Source organism: Schistocerca gregaria, chromosome 4, assembly GCF_023897955.1.
Source record: "Schistocerca gregaria isolate iqSchGreg1 chromosome 4, iqSchGreg1.2, whole genome shotgun sequence".
In the NCBI taxonomy this organism is placed as follows: domain Eukaryota; kingdom Metazoa; phylum Arthropoda; class Insecta; order Orthoptera; family Acrididae; genus Schistocerca; species Schistocerca gregaria.
This window is the reverse complement of record NC_064923.1, coordinates 472,470,262-472,492,234: the sequence shown is the minus strand read 5'-3', so window position 1 is coordinate 472,492,234 and position 21,973 is coordinate 472,470,262. Positions and strand designations below refer to the sequence as shown.

General features: G+C 42.8%; 1 protein-coding gene across 10 annotated transcripts in view; it reads left to right on the top strand.

The window, feature by feature from the left end:
* The window catches only part of LOC126267309 (kalirin), a 2,010,890-nt gene that overhangs the window by 1,343,090 nt on the left and 645,827 nt on the right, over nucleotides 1-21,973 (top strand). For all 10 annotated transcript variants that reach the window (XM_049972405.1, XM_049972404.1, XM_049972401.1 and 7 more), the window contains one exon: nucleotides 12,740-12,839. In XM_049972405.1, coding sequence (XP_049828362.1) covers nucleotides 12,740-12,839 — 100 coding nt within the window. The remainder of the gene's footprint in view (nucleotides 1-12,739; nucleotides 12,840-21,973) is intronic.

Below are 21,973 nucleotides of genomic sequence, written 5' to 3'. Positions count from 1 at the left end.
CATTAATAGGTTCAGATAACTTTGACCATTTTTTAATCTGAACCTTAGTATGTCTGTCCATTTCAGTAATACTCTGTGGAAGATTCTTGTCTGTATCTGTATTTTTCAGAGCCTCCAACAGTTTTGTCTTAGGAACTGTGTTATAAACTTTTTCTAAATCTATGAAGGTTGGAACTTTAATAGTGGCAACTATTTATTTACAGCTCATACAAAATAGGTACGTGTTTCAAAGTTTTATGGACTTTCAGAGTAGTAACCAGCATTGTTTATAACCTGTTGCTAGCAATGTGGAAGTTGTAGGATATTCTTAGCAGTGCCAGTTGTGTTGACAATTCGAGCGGTGTAGTCTGTTGCCCAATGAATTTGTAGCAGTTCTGAAGTGAATGGCGTGAAGTGTTTCCTCCAGTTTAGAAATCGAGGTGATCTCTCAAGGGCTTAAGTCAGGGGAGTGCAGTAGGTGGTATAGCACTTAGCAGCCACACCAGCCAAACAAATCAGTAGCAGCCTACACTGTATGTGCTTGAGCATTGTCCTGCAAAATGATGGCGAGATCCTGCAGAAAATGTCATCACTTCTATCTGTAAGCTTGTCGTCGGTTGTGTTCCAAAAATTATAGCATAGAGACAGAAGTAATGACACTTTCTGTAGGACCTGACCATCATTTTGCAGAACAATTGTCAAGCACGTACAGTGCAAGCTGTTTCTGATTTGTTTTACTGATGGGGCAGCTAACTGCACTCTCCTGACTTAAGCCATCGTGAGTTCAACTCAATTTCTAAAATGAAGGAAACACTTCATGGCATTTGCTTCAGAACTGCTACAAATTTGTTGGGCAATAGACCGCACTGCTCGAACTGTCAACACATCTGGCACTGCTAAGAGTATCCTACAACTTCCACATCACTGGAAACAGGTTATGCACAATGGTGACTTCTTTGAAGGTTGGTAAAACTTTGAAACATGTATCTATTTTGTACGAGCTGTAAATAAATAATTGCCACTATTAAAGTTCCAACCTTTCTATAAAGAATAGGTGTAACTGCTTCTCTACTGCTATAAATTTCTCTGTTAGCTGTTGTAAGGTTAAGAGGTTTTCTGTACAGGATTTGTCCTTTCTAAATCAACCCTGGTCTTCCCCCTTGATGGTGGCCAACTCTTTGCCTTATTTTCCGACACATAGTTTTGCCAAATAAACAGCTCAGTGTGGAGTTCACACTAGCATATTGGTGAGGCATTCGTCTTCATGGACGACAATTCCATTGTGCACGCCTTGTGAATGACTTCCTTCAGGATAACAACATCACTCGACTAGAGTGGCCAGCATGTTCTCCAGACATGAACACTATCGAACATGCCTGAAATAGATTGAAAAGGGCTGTTTATGGATGATGTGACCCATCAACCACACTGAGGGATCTACAGAAAATCACCACTGAGGAGTGGGACAAACTGGACAAACAGTGCCTTGATGGGCTTGTGGATAATATGCCATGACAAATACAGGCATGCATCAATGCAATAGGATGTGCCACTGGGTATTAGAGGTACCGGTGTGTACAACAATCTGGACCACCACCACTAAGGGTCTCACTGTATGGGGGTACAACATGCAATGTGTGGTTTTCATGAGCAATAAAAAGGATGGAAATGATGCTTATGCTGATCTCTGTTCCAGTTTTTTGTACAGGTTCCAGAACTCTCGGAAACAAGGTGATGCAAAACTATTTTTGATGTGTGTGATAAAGCTTGTGCTATGGTTCATTACATGAACTGAATGGGATGGTAATCATCTGGAAAAATAATCAACAAGTGCATCAACAATACTCTGTAATGTTTTGTTTTCACATACACTTTCTTTAAAAAAATATAGAGATCTAGTACATGCCTCATATTTTGAATGACTTCTTCAGTCTTACCTTCTTCCTCTTTTGTGCAGTGAGGTCTGTTTTAAATAATAATACCTACAAAATGCTTTTTCCATTCTGTTAAAGAAACTAAGCTGTCTGCTGCTTTGTTTTGTGGTGTTTTCTTCATACCTGGAAAATCCTCCATGCTACTATAGTTTGTGGTCCACCTATTACACAATCAATTTGAATGCATTTATGTTCCTACATCTCCTTATTTTTCGATCTAATTCTGTTTCCTAACTTTTGATTTATTACATACCTTGAGGTGATTTGATCGATGAACATGTTTTGTATGCTTTTTTCTTTTTGCATATCAAGTGCTTAAGGTCATCAAATATTCATGGAGGTTAAATTCTTAGTGCTAAATACCTTGAGGAGAAATGTCTTGTACCATTGTGCTCCAGTTTCTCTCCAATTTGCTGGCTAGCCAGTTGTCAAGTAGTTGATGGTTTCTCGTAAACAGTTAGAACACCTCTGATCAAATCCAAAATTCATTCCCTCACATGACTCTGCAGTCCTGAACTGCCATTTTTATGTATTTGTTTAGTAATAATGTAATCATGTAATGATTTCTGCAGTAATGAGTGTCTCTCCTGTGTACATCTGTGCAAAAATATTTATGAGGATAATGTGTACTCAGAATTCTCAAATTATACTGGAATTGAATTGATGTCCTCTTAAAGTGTCATTGAGTAGACCAAACCCATGGTAATTTGATGGGGTCAGATTGGGATTGTGTGCAGGATACCCAACATCTCAAGATGCAGCGTTTGAAGAGCTTGAGTGGTGTGGTTGGCAGGATGTGGAGGAGTATTGCCATGCAACAAAAGAACACCTTCTGGCAGTCGACCTCTGCATTCATTGTAAATTACAGGCTTCAACTTGTTTAGCAGCATATCACTGTTTGCTGCTGATACAATATCTGTTTTTCGAGGTAATACTGCAGGATTGAGTCTTGTGAGTCCCAAGAAAACTGTGAGCATCACTTTATTGGCACTTGGATTTCCTTTTGACTGAAGATTTGTGGTATTTCTATTTCATGCTCTGGCATTTACACTCTGCTTTGAAGTGATGAATCCATGTTTCATCTCCAGTAGTGATTGATTCCTGAAATTTTTCACATTCATTAGCATGGTTCTCCACTCAGTCGTGACAGATTTTCACACAGTTACACTTGTACACTTTGTTTAATTGTTTTCGAACACATCTCATGCTGATTTTGTGAAAGTTAATTCTGGTTTGCATTTTTTCATATGCAAAACCGTGACTAAACTGCATATAGTTTGCTACATCATTGACAATCACTCATCTGTTGTTCAGAATGAAGGCATGGACCTGTTCAGTATTGGCATCAGTTGTGGTTGTGGCTGTAGCTGTATACCCCACTGTTATCTACATATTCATATGACCACTTTTGAGCTGTTTAGTCCACTGTTAAACATTTCATTGTGACAGAAGATTGTCACTGTATTGTACTTAAAGTTTTCTAGAACTTTCCACTCCTGGTAAACCTTCAGACCACAAAAAATGGATTATGAAGTTCTGCTCTTTTATGGTGAAACAGAGAGTGGTATGGCCATCTTTGCATTGTAACAGTGCAAAATAAACTGTTGTGATACTGCTGCAGCCTATCACAGGGGAAGACAATCATGCCATCTAGTGGCTAGTGAGCACAGAAAGATGTAGAGTCAGTCTAAAGACAGGCTGAGCAAAATTACAGATACTTAATGGCTTACTCTCACACTTGTAAGCCCACTCTTGCATTGAAGTCTCCTTATATTATAAGTTCTTGAGGGTTTCTGAACTTGGTTGAGAAGGTGGTCTAATTTCCAGTAGAAATAATACATGGTTTGCTGTGGCATACCATTATTCAGTGCATATAATCCAATTATAGCCATTTCTATTTCTCGTAATCGGATAGTGACAGTGACAGTGACAGTTCTTTCCTATTGTCTAGCCAAGACCAAAAATAGGTAACTTTCCCAAGCTTTCATTTCCTTGTCTTTCTTGTTTTTTAAGACAAACTAACAATAGAAACATTGAGTCGATTAATTTCACTCTCTGTTTTAGTGTACTTATTTGTCATGCTCTGAACTTCCATGTATCATGTATCAGTGTTGTTGTTCTTGCCAATAATTCTCATAATGTTTTTCCATCCAAGTTTCTAGGCATACTTTAGATTTGCAAGCCTATTGACCCAATGCCCTAACTAGGGTTTGACATCAGAATTAACTCCCATATGAGTGTTGGCTTCACTAAGGCTAAAGAGATCCCTTTTCCCTAGGTGGGACATATTTTGTAGTACTCCTCTACTGAGGCCTGCCTAACTTAGGTTGACCTGATGGGAGATATGCTACTGCCTGAAGTATACAAACCATCCTTCCTGGTACTGAATGTACCTGCAAAACAGCAATGTCCCCTAGAAGGGAGACTGAGAAATACCCTGTACATTTTAATATTGTTGTATGCTTATCAAAAATACTTTCTTTTTTATTTTGTATTCTATTTATATCTCAATATTGATTCAGCTCCTAATATCAGTAATATGATTGTGTAAACTTGATTAGTAATTATATTATTATTGTTGCTGTTATTATTGCCAGAATATGTGAATGAGTGTTGTTATTTTGTCAGTTACTCCTACCTAGACAGAAATTCAGTGTAGATCAGTGTTTTTTGTTTCCATACCCAAAAATCCACAGTATGCCACATTGCAAAATAATACATTCTCCACAATTAGCTTGGAGTGCTTTTACTGTGCTCCAGGCAAAATTTTATCCTCCAGTTTTGTGTTAACATTGTCCTAAGCAGCATAGGTGTGAAACTAAATAAAACTGGAGCTTATGTACTTATGGACTAACCAAAGTAACCAATGGCCAGTTACATCCCTATGATTGGTTCTTGACTTCTCACATTTCTGACGCTTCATTTATTTTGTAATATTCATATTTATTAAATTTTCACTAAATTATTTCCTGGTGTGATATATTTTAAATTGTGATTTAGAAGTTTTTTGACTGATTTGAGTAAGATAGTGTGACACACTAGGTACGTATTTTTTCTTTTTTTTTTTTTGCAAAATGCATTCACCAAATTACCTAGAGTTGTCCCTGATATGATTATAATCTGACTCAGCAATGTAAAGGGTCAGGTTGACGAGACCTCGGTAATTATGTGGAATATTGGTGGCTTCTAGAACTCTGTCTTTGAGAAAGGCTGAAGGATTTTGGAGGATGCAGCATGTTACCTTGGATGGAGAGTCGTCAGTAATGTTGAAATAACTCCAGATGTGCTGCAAGGAAATGTTTTGGAACACTTACTGTTCTTGTTGCACATTAATGATCTTGCAGGTAATGTTAATAGTAACCTCAGACTGCCAGCAGACAATGCAGTTATAATGAAGTATTGTCTGAAAGAAGCAGTACGAACTTTATGTCAGGTCTTTGTTGTGCAAAGATTCACAACTTCCTTTAAATGATAAAAAAATGTAAAATTGTGCACTTCACAGAACAAAATCAAAACATCGTATCCTATGACTACAGTATCAACGAGTCACAGTTAGAATCGGTCAACTCGTACATGGGTATAATTCTTTGTAGGGATATGAAATGCAATGATCACATAAGTTGAGTCATAGGTAAGCAGCTGGCAGGGTTTGTTTTATTGTAAGACTACTAGGAAACGAACACAGTCTACAAATAAGAGTGCATACTAATCACTTGTGTGTCCCATTGTAGTATATTGCTAGTGAGTGTGGGATCCATACCAAAAAGGGCAGCAAGGGGTATGGAATGTATACAGAGAGGGACAGCACTATTGGTCCAAGTTTGTTTGACGAGTGGGTGAGAGTCAGAGAGATGCTAAAGAAACTGAACTGGCACACACTTGAAGATAGATGTAAACTATCCCGAAGAAGCCTGCTTACAAAGTTAACAATGACCCACTTTAATTGATGACTCAAGGAATTTACTACAACACCCCATGTTCCACTCCCCAAGGGATCATGAGGACAAGATTAGCTTAATTACATGGGACACAGAGGTATTTAAACCATTATTATTCCTATACTCCATAGTTGAAAGGACAGTGAAGAAGTCCTAGTAACTAGTACAATGGGAAGTATCGTCTGCCATACACTTCACAGTGGTTTGCAGAGTATGGATGTAGATGTAGACAGAATATTTTGGATATTACGTTTTCAGCTATCTCAACAGCAGTTGAAAAATGTACAGGAATTATGGAAAGACGATGAGAAATGCATACTTGAACATAAAAATCAGATGCTAGCCAGTCCTGCAGGTTGTATTTGACCAAAATGGCACCTGTGCAGTGCCCTCAATATGTTGAGATGTCAGTTGTGGTCAGACCAGTGTTCTGTGTAGCTGTGAGAGTATTATGTTGGAGCTAAATGAATTTTAACATGAGCAAATTGTTGGTGGTCATGTGGTGCGTTTTTCCATAATCAAGAAAGCCTATGAGATTGGTGATTCAACAGGCACCATATTGAAGATTATACCAGGTACAGTGAAAGTGGAAAAACGTATCTGTCAAGTCACAGTAGATGAAAGTGTGTGTTGAGTGATTGCGACAGATGGCTTTTGAAGATGACTGTGATGGAAAAAAAAGAGTACAACAGCAGCAAAAATGACAGCAGAACTGAACATATATTTGCGAACCCTGTCAGCACCAAAACAACATGAAGAGATCTTCATAAGTTGGGAACTTCAGAGTGAACTGGAATTCCCAAATCACACATCACTGATGCAGGTGCCTGTAACTTGGAAACTTGGTGCTGAAACCGTAAAATCTGGCATATGAAGCAATGGAAGAATTTAATTTTGTTGGATGAGTCCTGTCACTGTTTCTAACTTCTGGCTTAGTGTACATCTGGTGTACGTCATCCAAAACCTACGACCGAGCGAGGTGGTGCAGTGGTTAGCACACGGGACTCGCATTTGGGAGGAGACGGTTCAGTTCTACATCTGGCCATCGTCATTTAGGTTTTCCGTGATTTCCCTAAATCGTCCCAGGCAAATGCCGGGATGGTTCCTTTGAGAGGACACGACCGACTTCCTTCCCCACCCTTCCCTAATCCGATCAGACAAATGACCTCACTGGTATTCTCCCCCAAACAACCCAACCCAACCCCCAAAACCTGCAATACAGGCTACTTGCTGCCAAGAGTGAAACTGCTGTGGTTCAGTGATGATTTGGGCAGCCATACTGTGGTACTGCATGGGGCTCTAGGTTAACTTGCAAGATTGCAGTACTGCCAAGGATGATGTGACCATTTTGGCTGATCAGTTTCATCCTATGGTACCATCTTTATGCCCCAATGGTGACTGATTTTCTGAGCATGTGGATGAATTGTTTCATCTCCTTTGGCCACTTCAGTCACCAGATCTCGTTATTATCAAGTCTTTGTGCTCCTCTTTGGAGACGAGGGTGCCTGATGGCTTTGCACCCTCACCATATTTACCAGAACTTGCAACTATTTTGCAGGAAGAATGACATAAGATTCCCTTGAAAAGCATACAGCACATGTATTTGTCGATTCCAAGATGATGGAAGCTGTTTCGAGTGTCATCGATTTTCCTTCATCGTATTAGGGATCATAAGGTCTTGTGTTTTTGGTGTTTCCATGGTTTTGTCCATCCCTGTATCTCATGCGACCGTGTAACGCCTCAGCGGCGTGTGTTCGTGCAGAGGCACCAGTGGTGCGTGCGTGTCTGGCGGGAAGCGTAAAGCACAGGCGAACCGGTGTACAGTAGTAGCAGCAGCCTGTCCCGGGAACGCAGCGTCCGGCCGGTAGTACGGGCGAGGGGCGGCCGGCAGGGGCGATATTACGCTGCGGCCGCGGGGGTGGGGATGGCGGGGGTGGGGTGGCAGCGGCTCTGCGCCACGGGTCAAGGCGACGCGAGCTGCACCGGCCGGGCTGCGGGGACCCGCACAGCATCCGGCGGGGCGAGTGGCGGCTTTCCCACCAGCGCTCGGTTCCTCCGTCTCACCAAAGCACGTTCTCCACAGAAGCACAGTGACACAACCAGAGTTCAGTTCGGTCGTTTTGGTACAACACATAAGTGACGTAGTAAATGACTGGGTTGCCGGTAGTTTTGTGTCGGTAGCTTTGATAGAGAAAGAAACAGGGAGCCGACGACTTCTCTTTGTTTTGCACAAAATTAGCGCCGCACATTGTACATTGTTAGTCCATTGTGTGTTCTGTATCCTTACAAATTATAAATTGCATTTTATAAGTAATGGAAATTAGCGGATCGTGTAATGTTTGCACTTTTATGTAACCAGAGTAATTACTTGTGATGAAATTACAGGTTACATGCACAGACATAAAAAATATATATTATTATTGTTTTTTTCGAACTCAATGGAACGTTCTTCATCGTGATATGTGGCGAGAGTTTCCTGATAGTACTGATCAGTGCGAAAGTTGTATATTAATAAGAGAACCATGTTTTATATAAGCTCAATGAAGTACTGAAAGGACGTTTGATTTTTTTTTATTCTTTTAAATTTTATCTCTCTTTGAGGAAACTGCATTTTCTAGTGCTGTATGATAAATCTTATTTTCCTTTTTTTCTCTACAACATCCCTCTGTTTCGCATTGAAAATCAACAATTTTCCAATAAAACCTGAATTAAATACTGACAATTTCAGTTTTGCTATAAATACTTTTTATTTTTAAGTAACAGACAGGAACACAATTATGTACAACAAAAATGTTCCTTACGTTAGGTGGTCCTTTATATATCCTCACTATGTCTCTAGACGATTCACTGTTTCCAGATTATAGAGGAATCTATTAAAACACTGGATCTCACGTACAAACAAAGCGGTCGAAAAGAAGTAACGCCCGATAGGTATGCAACAGGCCTAACGGACATGTAAAGTGATGACGATCTTAGATAACTGAAACTGCTAGGAAAACTGTTGTTATGACGCCCCAGCCTCCATATTCCCTAGGGATGGCCCCTTGTAACTTTTTTCCGTCGTTTTACCTGAGATTAAAAACGCGTCACAAAGGAAGCGTCATGCAATTTCAAAGACAGAGTTACAGAAGTGTTTCGAGAATTGGAGAAAGCACTGTTATAAGAGTATAAAATCTAATTGGCGAATATTTTCAAGGCGATAACATTTACGTAGCCGTTAAATAAAATTCTTTTCCAGAAGACTGAAAAAAGTCTCGTAAACTTTCCAAACACGCTATGTACATGTTAGACAGTGGCTTCCGATTTACAGAGTGATAACACAATTTGAGGAAATGCAGGCGGGTGAGGTCGTTGACAACTGCCGATATTTCGGCAGTTTTGTCCGGAAAGTGACAGTGTGTGCACCTGTCGAAACATCGGAGGTTGCCGACGATGTCGCCCGGCTGCATTCTCGTAAGCTATTTGAACATGCTGGGATATGGTAATCGTGTAGCTGTTTCAACTGAAAGTGAAGAAGCTTTATGAAATAAAATGGATAAAGTTATGGAAAAGAATGTAACTAGTCAATAAGAATAGTGATGGTTTGTGACAAAGAATGGCAGGCCAAAGCGAGTACTCATTTGTGACAGGCTGCAACAAGTTGACTTGTTTGTTTATTCTGTATGCAAAATCACTAGAGATGAAGAAGCGGCGAAGAATTGAGTTGCAGAATTAACAAAGCGAAAGGCGTTTTCAATAAAAAGAAAACGATATTTACTTTAAAAAATATAACAGCTTACAAAATAGGGAAATGTTTATGGAAGCATATACTTGGAGTCTTGGTGTGAGACTTGAACTCTTCGGAACTGAGGAAAGGAAAACATCGAATGAATTCTTTTAAGATATGGTGTTAAAGGCGCACCCTGAAAATTAAATGAGTTGATAAAATCGCTAACGACGAAGGCTTTAAAAGAGTGGGAGAGGAGAGGAGTTAACGGAACAGTATTGTATAAAGAAGAATTCTGCTTAATGGTCATCTGAAGAATGCCGAAAGACGTGCAGATGGGAGATCTGCTGCCGATTTGACTCCTGCCAGCCAATACTCGAACTGAAAACCAAAGAAAGGATGTGCCGATTATGAGGTCGTCCATTGGCTGTGTCTCTTCAGTGAATTGCTCAATAAGATGACTGTAATCACATTGTAAATAAAATAATTAGAATATGTCATAAATACCCACCCGCCAGAACATAAGTTTATACGCGGTCTTCTGGAGCAAAACTATATATCTGTCTGCCGGCTTCTGCATAAGCGCTTGTATATTCATAGCATAGTAATGCTTCGCAACGAATAGCGAAACGAAGTAGCGGAGACGCAATGTATCATGAGTGAACTATCGACGATCTTTCTCACCGTCAAACACATTTTGGAGCAATTTATTTGCATTCGGTTTTGCTTATATGCCATTTAGTTTTCGCGTTCTGTACCGATTTATTTGTAATCAGATATACCACTGTGGTTGCCTAATTGGAAATCGGCCTCTGTTGACGCTCATTTAATTACCTGCCGTACTGGAAATTACAGTCTGTTCTTCCTAAACGTGGAAGATAATAAAGAATAAAAGAGAAATGTTAACTGATACGCAGCGCTCTATATAACGGGAGCTCAATAGTAGTTGTGCATATAGACATGTTAATATGTCCGAATATCATAACGATTTTACTGATATAATATGTCGAGAGAGGGAGAGGACGAGGCTTAAATTCCCCGTTTTTATATTAAATGCAGTCTGTTAATTAGTTCACTTCCAATGCACAGAGGATTTCGCCTGTAGTAAAAGCAGTGAATAACAAATAATTTTTAAAGTTGATATTAGATTTTCGTTCCCCTACTTTAACGTTCCGTTAATTCTCGCTTTCGTTAGAAAAGCTACTGTGTCACAGTCATTTACCGCTCTAGTTCTGAAACTCTGTAGCATGTGAAACGTTTTTGGTGTTTCAGAGAGCACTTTTTAAAATCAGAAACCAATGATACTTTAGTAATGTTAGACATCCAATACGTGCAAATCCGGTGTAGTTGTAGGCCTGGAGTCAGTATACGCGAAAACAGTCGCAAATTGTAGTTGTTGCCCATTTGCGGACTTTGACGCGGTGCTGACGTAGTGTACACAGTGGTCCGTGCAAGGGGTCTACGGCTCGTGAAAGGAGACATTGAGGTGCAAGATCAACAGAAGTATTATCTCAAGTCGCCTGCTGGCTATGTTTTCCTTTCTGTCTTCACGGAAGGCAAATAGAGAGAGTGTTCCCATGACACGATCACCGGTGAGTCGCGAGGGATTAGCCGAGAGGTCTGAGGCGTTGCAGTCGTGGACTGTGCAGTTGGTCCCAGCGGAGGTTCGAGTCCTCCCTCGGGCATGGGTGTGTGTGTTTGTCCTTAGGATAATTTAGGTTAAGTAGTGTGTAAGCTTAGGGACTGATGACCTTAGCAGTTAAGTCTCATAAGATTTCACACACATTTGAACATTTGAACAATCACCGGTGTATTCGTTGCCCTAGTTTTTTCCAACATAATGGTGTGCTAGCAAGGTGTCTTTGAATGATAGTGGAAAGACGTTTTTACAGCACTGTTGACCGATTTACTTCAACAAATTCAGCAGCGATCCACTAAAAACTTTGTTTGCCAACATACGTTTTCTGTTTTTATCCATCTTTATTTGAAGTAATATGGGTATTATGCTTACACCTACTGCATTTTATATGCTGCAGTTGACTTCTGCAAAAAGTAAAAGAAAAGTTTTTGAAGACGTATATTTCCGCCTAATTTACGGTCAGATACCTTACTTTTATTCTGTATACTATAGTTCTTTATTACTATGTTATGTACATCACACACACACACACACACACGATGTTGGACGCTGGTGGTTTGGAGCGAACTCTACGTCCTAGCTCATCCCACAGGCGTTCCATTAATTTCAGGTCGGGACTCGCGGCAGGCTAGTCCGTTTCAGGATTCTTATTGCCCACACACCATTGACTCACAGAGGCTGCTTTACGACATGGTGTATTGTCATTCTCATACGTTCAGTGATCGTCTCCAATCTGCGCTTCTACTGTACAGAGCAGACAGACGTTCTCGAGGCATTCGTAGAAGCCATATCCTTCCATCGGTTTGTCACAGGGTATAAATTCAAATCTCTTGTCTCTAGTCATCCACTGTTCAGTGGCGTCTCCGTTGACGCCAGCGTCACTTAGTCCTGACTACAGAAACTTGTTACGTTTTTGAGGACCTGCTCGATCATTGTATTTCATTCTTTTCAACTCCCTACTCACAGTCATTGTGCTAGCTGGCCTACTGGTAGCACTTTGTAACTCGCGAGTATTTCCTTCCCCTGATTCCATGCCGTCTTGTACAACCACCCTTCGCATTTCTGGACGGCACCTGCCAGTCACTACATTAGGTCTACCTTTCCTTGGTTTAGCTGTGGTTATTCCTTCGCGTTTCCACTTCATAATCACGTCACTAACAGTCGACTTGGGCAGGTTTATAAGTGTGAAATATCCGTGATGGAATTTTTACTAACTGTTTCTCTACTAACAACACAGTACTCCCCTATTCCTTTAAAATTAGCGGGTCCGTCTCTCAAGACATCTAGTGGTCAGTTCCGCATTATGTAGTGGTGACCATACACTTTTGATCAGATGCTGTTTTTGGTCTTGGTGGACACTGTGTTATGTTTATTTCTTCTGTAGAGTGTTCCTTAGAATTACTCATAGTGTTGGAATGCGATACCTACTATCTTAGTTGTAAGTTATTTGTGGAAGGATCTTCGTGAGGAATGCACGCTGTTGGCAGTTGCCTCATCATTGTCAGAATGGATTAAGAGCGTTTCCTTTTCCTCTTTTTTTTAGGGACCTGGAGGACTCAGCGTCCCTGGACGAGAGCGTGGAGAACCTGGACCGAGGATCCCTGGCGTCCTTCGGCTCGGGCAACACCACCGACTCCGATAAGGTGAGTACCGCAGGTTGGCGCCCGCCTTATCCCTGCTGGGCTGTTTATTACAGCTGTGCGCTCGAGGGAGCGGGTGAAGCCTCCAGGCATGGCGGAGGGTGGTAGCGGCGCGTCGCTTTGAGCCGTACTCACACCTGACGGGCCGTGGGAGAGACCGGTTCTGTGGGGAGGAATTTCACGTTGCGGAATCCCTCGAGCGTGAACAACAGAATAAAACCCATCAGAATTTTGCAGTGTGCTATGTAACGTGAACATATTGGATGCGAGATATTTTTCTACGTCACTCGCTGAACTGAGTATATGCCCTATAGGAGAACAGATTCCATATGTGGTTCGACTCTCCTACCACATCTGCCGTAGAGTCCTGACGAGTAGGTTCAGACTTCCGTATCACCGAGCCTATGAAAGATGGTTTATGTGGCCAACTTTTTCCAGACTCTGATGGTGTCGTCAAAGCTATAAGACCAGTGGCTAGCCTCAGATGGTTCAGGTTTTTACGAGCGCAGTTTGAGCGTAGTGTATTAATGGTGGGTACTAAGTGGAGAAAAGAGAGTATGTAGCTGATATTTACTCCAACTGTGTTACTATACTTACTGTATCTGGGCAACAGGAGTCATTAGTTGCGGAATGAATCTCTGATATCAAAACCCATTTTCCTGTTGCGATTTGTTATGATAACCTGTCAACAACATACGTTTTATGTCATCTTTCTTTCGACTGGTATGATGCTGTTGGCCATCTTTTACTATCTTGTGTCAATCTTTTCATCCGTTCGTAACTACTACAACCAATATCATCTTTTTTTATGTATTCCAATCTTGTCTTCCCTATTATTTTCAGACTCTACTACTCTCTGCAGCGTCAGTAATGCCGTACCAAATGTCCACTAATCTGTCGCTTTTCTGGTATTGTGTTCCACCGACTTCTTTTCTAACACATTCTCTTTACCATACTCTATCTGGCCACTTAATTTGTAAAATTTTTGATAGCACCAGATTTCAAATGCTTCCAGTTTTTTTTGTTTTGTTTTCTACATTTCAAATGGTCCATATTTCTCTTCCATAAAATGCTGTGATCCAAACGAATACTTTCATATACTTTTCTTCCTCGACTTTATGTCCACATCTGATGTCAGTAGAACTCTCGTACTGCAGAATGCTATCTTCGACTGTTAACCTATAAAAAGTGTGTGATGTCCTTACGTTAGTTAGGTTTAAGTAGTTCTAAGTTCTAGGGGACTGATGACCACAGTAGTTAAGTCCCATAATGCTCAGAGCCATTTGAATCATGTTTTTGCAAAAACAAGTAAATAAATAAAATTTCGCCAAATTATAGATAAGCATTTGAAAAAAATGAACATTTTTGGCCCGATCTTTTTTGGTCGAAAAAATACTAAATATGGACACAGAAAAAAATCTGCTACCATAAACTAAAGGAATTCAGTTTGTTTCAGGGAAGTCCAAAGATCATTCAAATCGGACGAAAATTGTAGCGTTGGCGACGACAATCATGCCGTAGAACATATTTTTGAGAAAAAACGCATTTAAAGATTGACAAGTATTTATCGCATAAAAAAGGGACAAAGCTTGTGAAACTTACGGGATAGCATCGATGCCTGATCGATAATAACTATCGCTGGGGCTAGTGGATGGCCGCTTTGCGCTACTTTGACCTGATAAGCCCTCATTTTCGTCCTGAAAGCCCATTTCGTCGCTAAGCGCATCGCTGCTGGCGTCTCTATCCTCACATCGCATTTCGTCGACGGTTTGGATTTGAAGGGCATGTGCCACGTGCATTAATGCAGTATGCTCTGCATTGAACAGACATACGGCCAAATTTGAAGCAGTGTTTACGATTTCGCTTCGGCTAGATGTTATTTAAGGAGCGTATCTCCAAATGGGACTATTGAAACTTGCGCTTACAGTTTGAGTAAAACCGCCCAAACAACACTCCAGCAAATCAGGTTTATTCAAATCCGTGTAAATAGGGAGCGCGATCGCGGTACTGATTCTCCAACGCCGGAGCGTGCCGTGCACATTCGGCTTCAAACGCTTACGGAATCGATACTTTTTAGAGTTCACGCTTAATATTTAGGGGAATAATTCTTCAGTGTATATATATTCCAAGTACTTAATAAAAAAAAGATCGAGTTCCTTCGACCATCACCATGTCACCCCCCCCCCCCCCTCTCCCCTTAATGCGCTACCTGACAAAAGAAGTGAAGCACCTAGAAAAGGAAGAAGAAACGAAATGCAAATTCACAGGTTGGGAGGACGCGTGATTATTCACTGATTAAAAAATCGAGTCAAAGTTGCAAAGAACTTGACAGTATGAACCCACCTGTAAGTAGGACGCTGCTCTCCCTGGGGCCAGGCTCCATGCACTGACTCGTTTGTGAACGGCGTCATAAAGTCATTGTAGCCTCTCCTGTTGCGACTACTTCTTGATGTCGTGGATACTGGCAATGAGACGGAGTTGACGTCAGGGCTGGTCCCACACGTGTTCTGTCGAGGACAGATCTCAGGATGATGCCGGGCACGGGGGCACTTCATCATCACGCAGACAGTTCATAGAGACAAGTGCCACGTGTGGACGAGAATTGTCATGTTGAAAAATGGTACTGTCGCATGAGTGGTGACCCAGCCATGCCGTACTGCTGTATCGTCTGAGTACCCGCAGTCACTACCGGCCGCGACCTGAAGTAATAACCGATTATTCCTCACACCACGCCGCCAGCAGACACACCGCGGTGCCTCACCAAAACATTGGAAGACTAAGACTAGCTTTTTCCCCCAGGTCGCCGCTATACTCGTCGACGTTGGTCACCCGGGGTAGTGCAGAAACGCGATTCGTCGTTGAACAGAATGCGATGCCAGTCATAAGCAGTCCACGCCGTTAGTATTGTGTTTTAACGGAAGCTTACGCATGGAACGGTAATTCCCTATCCGAGTTGTTGCTGGTGTGCGACCATTGGTGTGGAAGATACAGAATGTTGCAGAGGGTTCATTACTTGTTCTCGGATGGTAGGCGCCTTTGTAAAGGGGTTACGACTTGCTTGGTGCGCATTGCAGTCTCTCCTTGTGGTGGTCAGAGGTGGTCTAGTGATACGTTGATGATAAGTATACGTGTCCTCACGTTCCAATAAAGTCCAACATCGAGTCGCTGCCCCACAAATCTCCATATTGTGCGACGCGACCAAAGGGCAATTCTGTCAGGTACTGATAACGCTGTCTCAAACCAGTACACAACATCTTCGTGTCCTTCGCTGTGGTCACTCAAAATCTGACGCTGTTCACGTTGTTCCATACCCTAGTAAAACAGGTAACAATACTAAACACGAACAACACTAGTGCACTCTCGTGGCCGTTGTATCTGTCACAGAGAGGTGCAAATCTAATCATTGGATAAGTGTGCCAAGTTACAATTGACGTTCGACCTTGTCTTCTGGGCGCTTCAATTTTTTGTCACGCGGTGTATATCAGGATATCTCTCACTTCTGTAAGTAAAGCTTCTGGTATGATTTCCAATTAAGCCCCGTATATGGTTAATTACTATACTCGACGTAAAACAGTTTGGTGTGAAGAACAATTAACTCTCACTGAAGAAGCTTCTCGGGCAACGCAGCCAATTAAGCACGCTGAAGACAGCGGGCTCCGCATACCGCGCGGGTTTAGTAATCATTCGAGCAGTACGTACGGGAAATCTGACATTGGGAATCGAACGAAAATGGCTGCCGGGTCGGCCGGCGTGCCGGCTTGCGGGAAACGGCAATAAACTTGTGAGTGGCCATTAAAGCTGTGTTGATTGGCGGTGGTTCCATGCGAATCAATGTTTGCGGTAGCAGCGTGCACCGGAATGTAAACAACTGTACTTCCATTTGTAAAGTAACTACCCTGCGACGATGTTGCGAACAGAGACTACGATTATATTATATCAAGTTGTGTGTTGATAAAAATGTTGATTCTCTTTATTGGTTATGAAAAATGTAGGACTTCTTCCGTATGCAGAATGCGCACCCATAACTTTTCATGAATGGCCCACGATACCGAAACAACATTTTATACAAACTGCAAAACGGCCAAGTATTTTGCTGTGTATTACAGGCTTTATTTTTATCTGTCGAAATACTGTAGCTGCAACGATCACCTTAAATTCAGTAAGGTACTTGTTTTCATGGCTTTCAATAGCTCTTGGAGAGAGAAGTACAATGACGTGATGTGTCTCAGTACTTCCGGTTAAACGTTGTAAAATTGCTCTGAGCACTATGGGACTTAACTTCTGAGGTCATCAGTCCCCGAGAACTTAGAACTACTTAAACCTAACTAGCCTAAGGACATCACACACATCCATGCCCGAGGCAGGATTCGAACCTGCGACCGTAGCAGTCGCGCGGTTCCGGACTGTAGCGCCTAGGCCGGCCTCGCTGGTCTCGCGGTTCTAGGCGCGCAGTCCGGAACCGCGCGACTGCTACGGTCGCAGGTTCGAATCCTGCCTCGGACCTGGATGTGTGTGATGTCCTTAGGTCAGTTAGGTTTAAGTAGTTCTAAGTTCTAGGGGACTAATGACCACAGCAGTTGAGTCCCATAGTGCTCAGAGCCATTTGAACCATTTTTTTGTAGCGCCTAGAACCGCTCGGCCACTCTGGCCGGCTTAAACGTTGTACTAAAGTGCTAAGTATGGGGTCGATGGGTAACTTCACAGCGCCGACTCGTGTCGAGTGCTGTGTAAACATAACTTCACCGTCTGTTCCAGTTGATTTCAGCATCCTGTGAAACATTTGAAACCAAAATTTAATATTCGTTATGTGGCTGTAATTCTATTTTAAGTAGCCATCTAATACTGTTTGCCCTCCTGCGTAGCCGAGATCGCGAACGCACACCTTTGCAGTGGCGCTCGAGTCAGAGATAGCCGACTCGAGTCCTAATGATGCAACAAATATTATTTGCTGTAATTTGGATGGCGAGGGGAGGGGAGGAGCGAAAGTGGCATACATTTACAGTCTTTGCAGCGAAGACCAAACATCTCGGTTGTGGCTCATGCAGTGAGAGTGTGTTTCAGTCAGTATTGACGCTGGCTCGCCTGCCGGATGGAGACGTAAAGCTGGACAGTCCACTTGGTGCTGTCCGGGAGGAGTAAGCTTTGCGCTGCCACTGGGTTTCTCGGTCTCACTGTCTTCCGTCCACTCATCAGTAACAACACAAACAAAACTTCCCACTGTGCAAACACTCGCTACCGTCATCCACACCAGACATATACGATAGTTGCCCAGAAAGTAACGCACTGCATTTTTATTTCTCAGACGAAAACAATACTACAAATGCGAAACGTTACGTATGTATTATTTGAGGTCCCCTGAATGAGCGCGGCAAGTTTCCATCATTTCCGACAGATGGCGTAGCTGCAGGAAGTTTCAAAATGGCGTCTGTAGGTGATGTAGTTACAAGCAACGTGCCGCCGTTGACTTTCTCACTGCACAGAAATGAACTGTGGGGAATATTCACAAACGCTTGTGCGAAGTCGACGTAGCATCTGCTGTCGACGGAAGTACAGTCAGTCGCTGGGCACGGAGGGTGAGGTCATCAGAAGCCGCTCCGGCGGAGCTCCACGATTTGCAGCGATTGGGGAGGCCATCCGCCATCCACGGCTGTCACACCTGACATGTTGCAGCGAGCTGATGCTGTCATTCGCGAGGACAGACGCATTACGACACGGCAGTTAGCGCTGCATCTGTCAATCAGCAAAGGAAGTGTGGATGCAATATCCGCGCTCTTGGATATTCAAAAGTGTGTGCAAGATGCGTCCCGCGGTGTCTATCGGTTGATCACAAATCGCACAGAAAAAAACATTTGCCTTGATTTGTTGCAACATTTTGAAGCTGAAGGGGAGGCCTTTTTGTCACAGATTGTTACAGATGGTAAAAACTGGGTTCACCATTTTGAGCCCAAAACAAAACGACAGTCGATGGAATGGCGTCATTCTCACTCTCCACAGAAGTAAAAACTCAAAGCAACTGCTTCCGCCGGTAAGGTCATGATCATAGTGTTCTGGGACTGTGAAGGTGTGATTCTCATTGATGTTATGCCAAGAGGCGGTACCATTAATTCAGAAGCGCTTCCGTCGACTTCGGCGCCACAATAGCCCTGGAGATGTTTTGCTGCAAGGCGGTAACGCTCGGCCGCACACAAGTCTGAGGACTGCTGAACACATCGCAAGACAGGGTTGGACAGTGTTACCCCACCAACACTACAGCCCTGACCTAGCCCCCTCGGACTTCTACTTGTTTGGGCCATTAAAGGATACCATTCGCAAAAGATATTTTGAGGACGATGAGGAGGTGATTCACACAGTGATGCACTGGCTCCACCACCAGGACATGGATTGGTACCGACAGGACATACACGCCCCTTTCCCACGCTGGAGGAGGAAGAGGAGATCAGGGTTTAACGTCCCGTCGACAACGAGGTCATTAGAGACGGAGCACCAGCTCGGATTAGGGAAGGATGGGGACTGAAATCGGCCGTGCCCCTGCAAAGGAACCACCCTGCATTTGCCTGTTGCGATTTAGGGAAATCACGGAAAACCTAAATCTGAATGGGGGACGCGGGTTTGAACCGTCGTCCTCCCGAATGCGAGTCCAGTGTGTTAACCACTGTACCACCTCGCTCGGTTTCAAGCTAAAGGAAGGCCGTAGAACGGGGTGGAGATTACGTGGAAAACTAGGGTGTGCAGATAAAATACCTTTCTTTCTTATGTGTAATACTCATTATGTTCAGGAAGCAATTGTTGAAGAAAAAATGCGGTGCATTACTTTCTGGCAACCCTCGTACATTCTTGCCCCTTCAGAAGACGTCGGAGGAAGGCAATGGCGAGCCACCTCCGGGACGGCAGTGCGGCATTCTCACATCTGCTCCGAACAGCCACTTCCCTGAGCACATAAAAAAAAGCAAAAAAACTGAGTTGCTTTAGCATCTACTTGCATAAAAATGCGCCATGGCCTGAGTATTCTTTTAGTACAGGCACTTGTAGGAAACCTTATTATGATGTCCTAAAAGTTTACGAAATGTTGGTAAAGTGCGTGTAACACAGGGCACTCTGTATTTGTCTCTAGTCCTTACTAACTGTCTTGTATTTGATGGCGGTTGCTTGCACACTTCCTGGCACTTACCCTGAAATTTTCTTGGATAGTATTTCCTGTATACAGAAAATATCAGGTAGCGTCGCGGTTCGGGTTACCCAGTAGCTTACAGGGTATTGGTCGTTTCATCTGTTATTCAATTAACAGATTGCTGCTCTGGCTCGTTTATTTCGCCATTATACCTCGCTGTCTTTGAATATTGTAACGTCGTTAAGGAACCAAGAGTGGATGTATCTTAGGCCACACATGAACTTCAGCGATTACAAATGGACTTCGACGAACTTACTCTCCTGGAAACCTGACAACGTGTTATTAATACAGTACGCTAGTGGTGAGATTTGAAAGAAAGTATCATTACTGTAGAGTAATATTTTATCTACATTATCCATTTTTTAAAATTGTTTTCTACCGAAGTGGACAGGATGCGCTGACCCAGACCTCTGTCCGTCAAGAACTCCATTCTCTTTAGCAAAATTCCAGTGAGTTGGGAGCGTAACTTAAAAGAATAAGGAATATTTGAGGAGAGATTATTAGTTCTCCTAGTAGCCGGCAACCAAAGGAAATCTTTCGACAACGTAAGTCGGAAACGAAGGTCTGCAGGTACTTAACTTTTTTTTCTGGGACAAAAATTGGAGCTTAGGTCTTGCATCTAAGAGTAAAGTCAGTGTCTTTTTCGGTATGTATTTCAGCGTAGTTGTAGATACATTGCTATGGATAATACGTTTCAGCAGAACCAATGACGGACTACGGAAACTGCACTACTAGTACAGAGCTAAATTATAACTGCAGTTTTGACAATGTTATGGAGTAACATACAAATGAAAATAAAGAAGGGGCAGTTTTGCTCGCTTGGAAATTTATTTGGTATCCATATTTGACACAATAAATGACATTAATATCTTTCAAGTGGTGTAACAGTTCTGACACCAGTTTATGTTCGGTTTAGAATTTATTTCTTGCTAGCAGATTAGAAGTGGTTCATTTGTTCCGCTATAACTGCTCACGCTGCCAAAAATGTTCTCTACCATACCTCCCTGTTAAAGACGAAGAACTGTAAAGTAGGAGAACCGTTGGTAAATTCGTAAGTTGAAACATGTCACGTCACTTGTGTGTCGAAGGACGTATCCTTGTTAGCTATTACACTGCTTTTGTACGTAGTTACTACGAGCCGTACACTGAAGTACGTCCTGGAGCGCCTTCTCGCCTGCAGCTCAAATAAAGCACTTTGGGCACACTCGTGAACAACGGACAACGCAATTTCTGCGGAAGGTCTTGCTTTTGGTGCGCACTTCTCTCGTGTCCTCCTCTTGCAAGCAGAGCGGCGGCTAATGAAGCTCTGTTTATGAGCCCAGTTGTTGCTTCTCGTCGCCGCTACCCGTGACGCAGAGATTTTCCCGCCTTACTAGCGGTGGCAAATCTTCTCTCTACCGCCGTCATGTCACCTTGTAACTTTACGACGTTCGTAAAATTCTGGAGCTGGTCTTACAGTTGCGCCTTTGAGAACACTCAATTTGCCTAATCGTAGCTACATCACGGCACGGAAGCCGCTTAAGTGTCGCGCGGCACGCGACATTGCTTTTAGTCTGTTCCGGTAAACCGCCGGGCGGCACAATCTACCCCTCCTAACGGCGTCTATTTATGGAGGCGCCGTACCGCCGACTTCATTTCCGTGCGTTGCGTTGACTACGGAGGACACGGAGACAGCTGCCGGAGGCGAGCTATTTACGTCATGCTTCGTGAGGAGAAAAGCTGCTGAACGTGAGGGAACCGAAATATGAGAAGTAACTTAAGTTGTAAAAGTATCTTGCGGTCTTCTTCCTTTTCCGTCAGAATCACCTGTCGCTCCAATACTGTTTTAGCGAATAAAAGTCTTCTGCTGTATTTCGTATCCGTCCGTGAGTTCTCTCTGGAACGGCTGCGTGATCTTCTGCTCTAGCGACCTCTATCCTTGCTGTTAATATTAGAGCCATAGCGTCCACTTTGTCGCGTCACTGCCGAC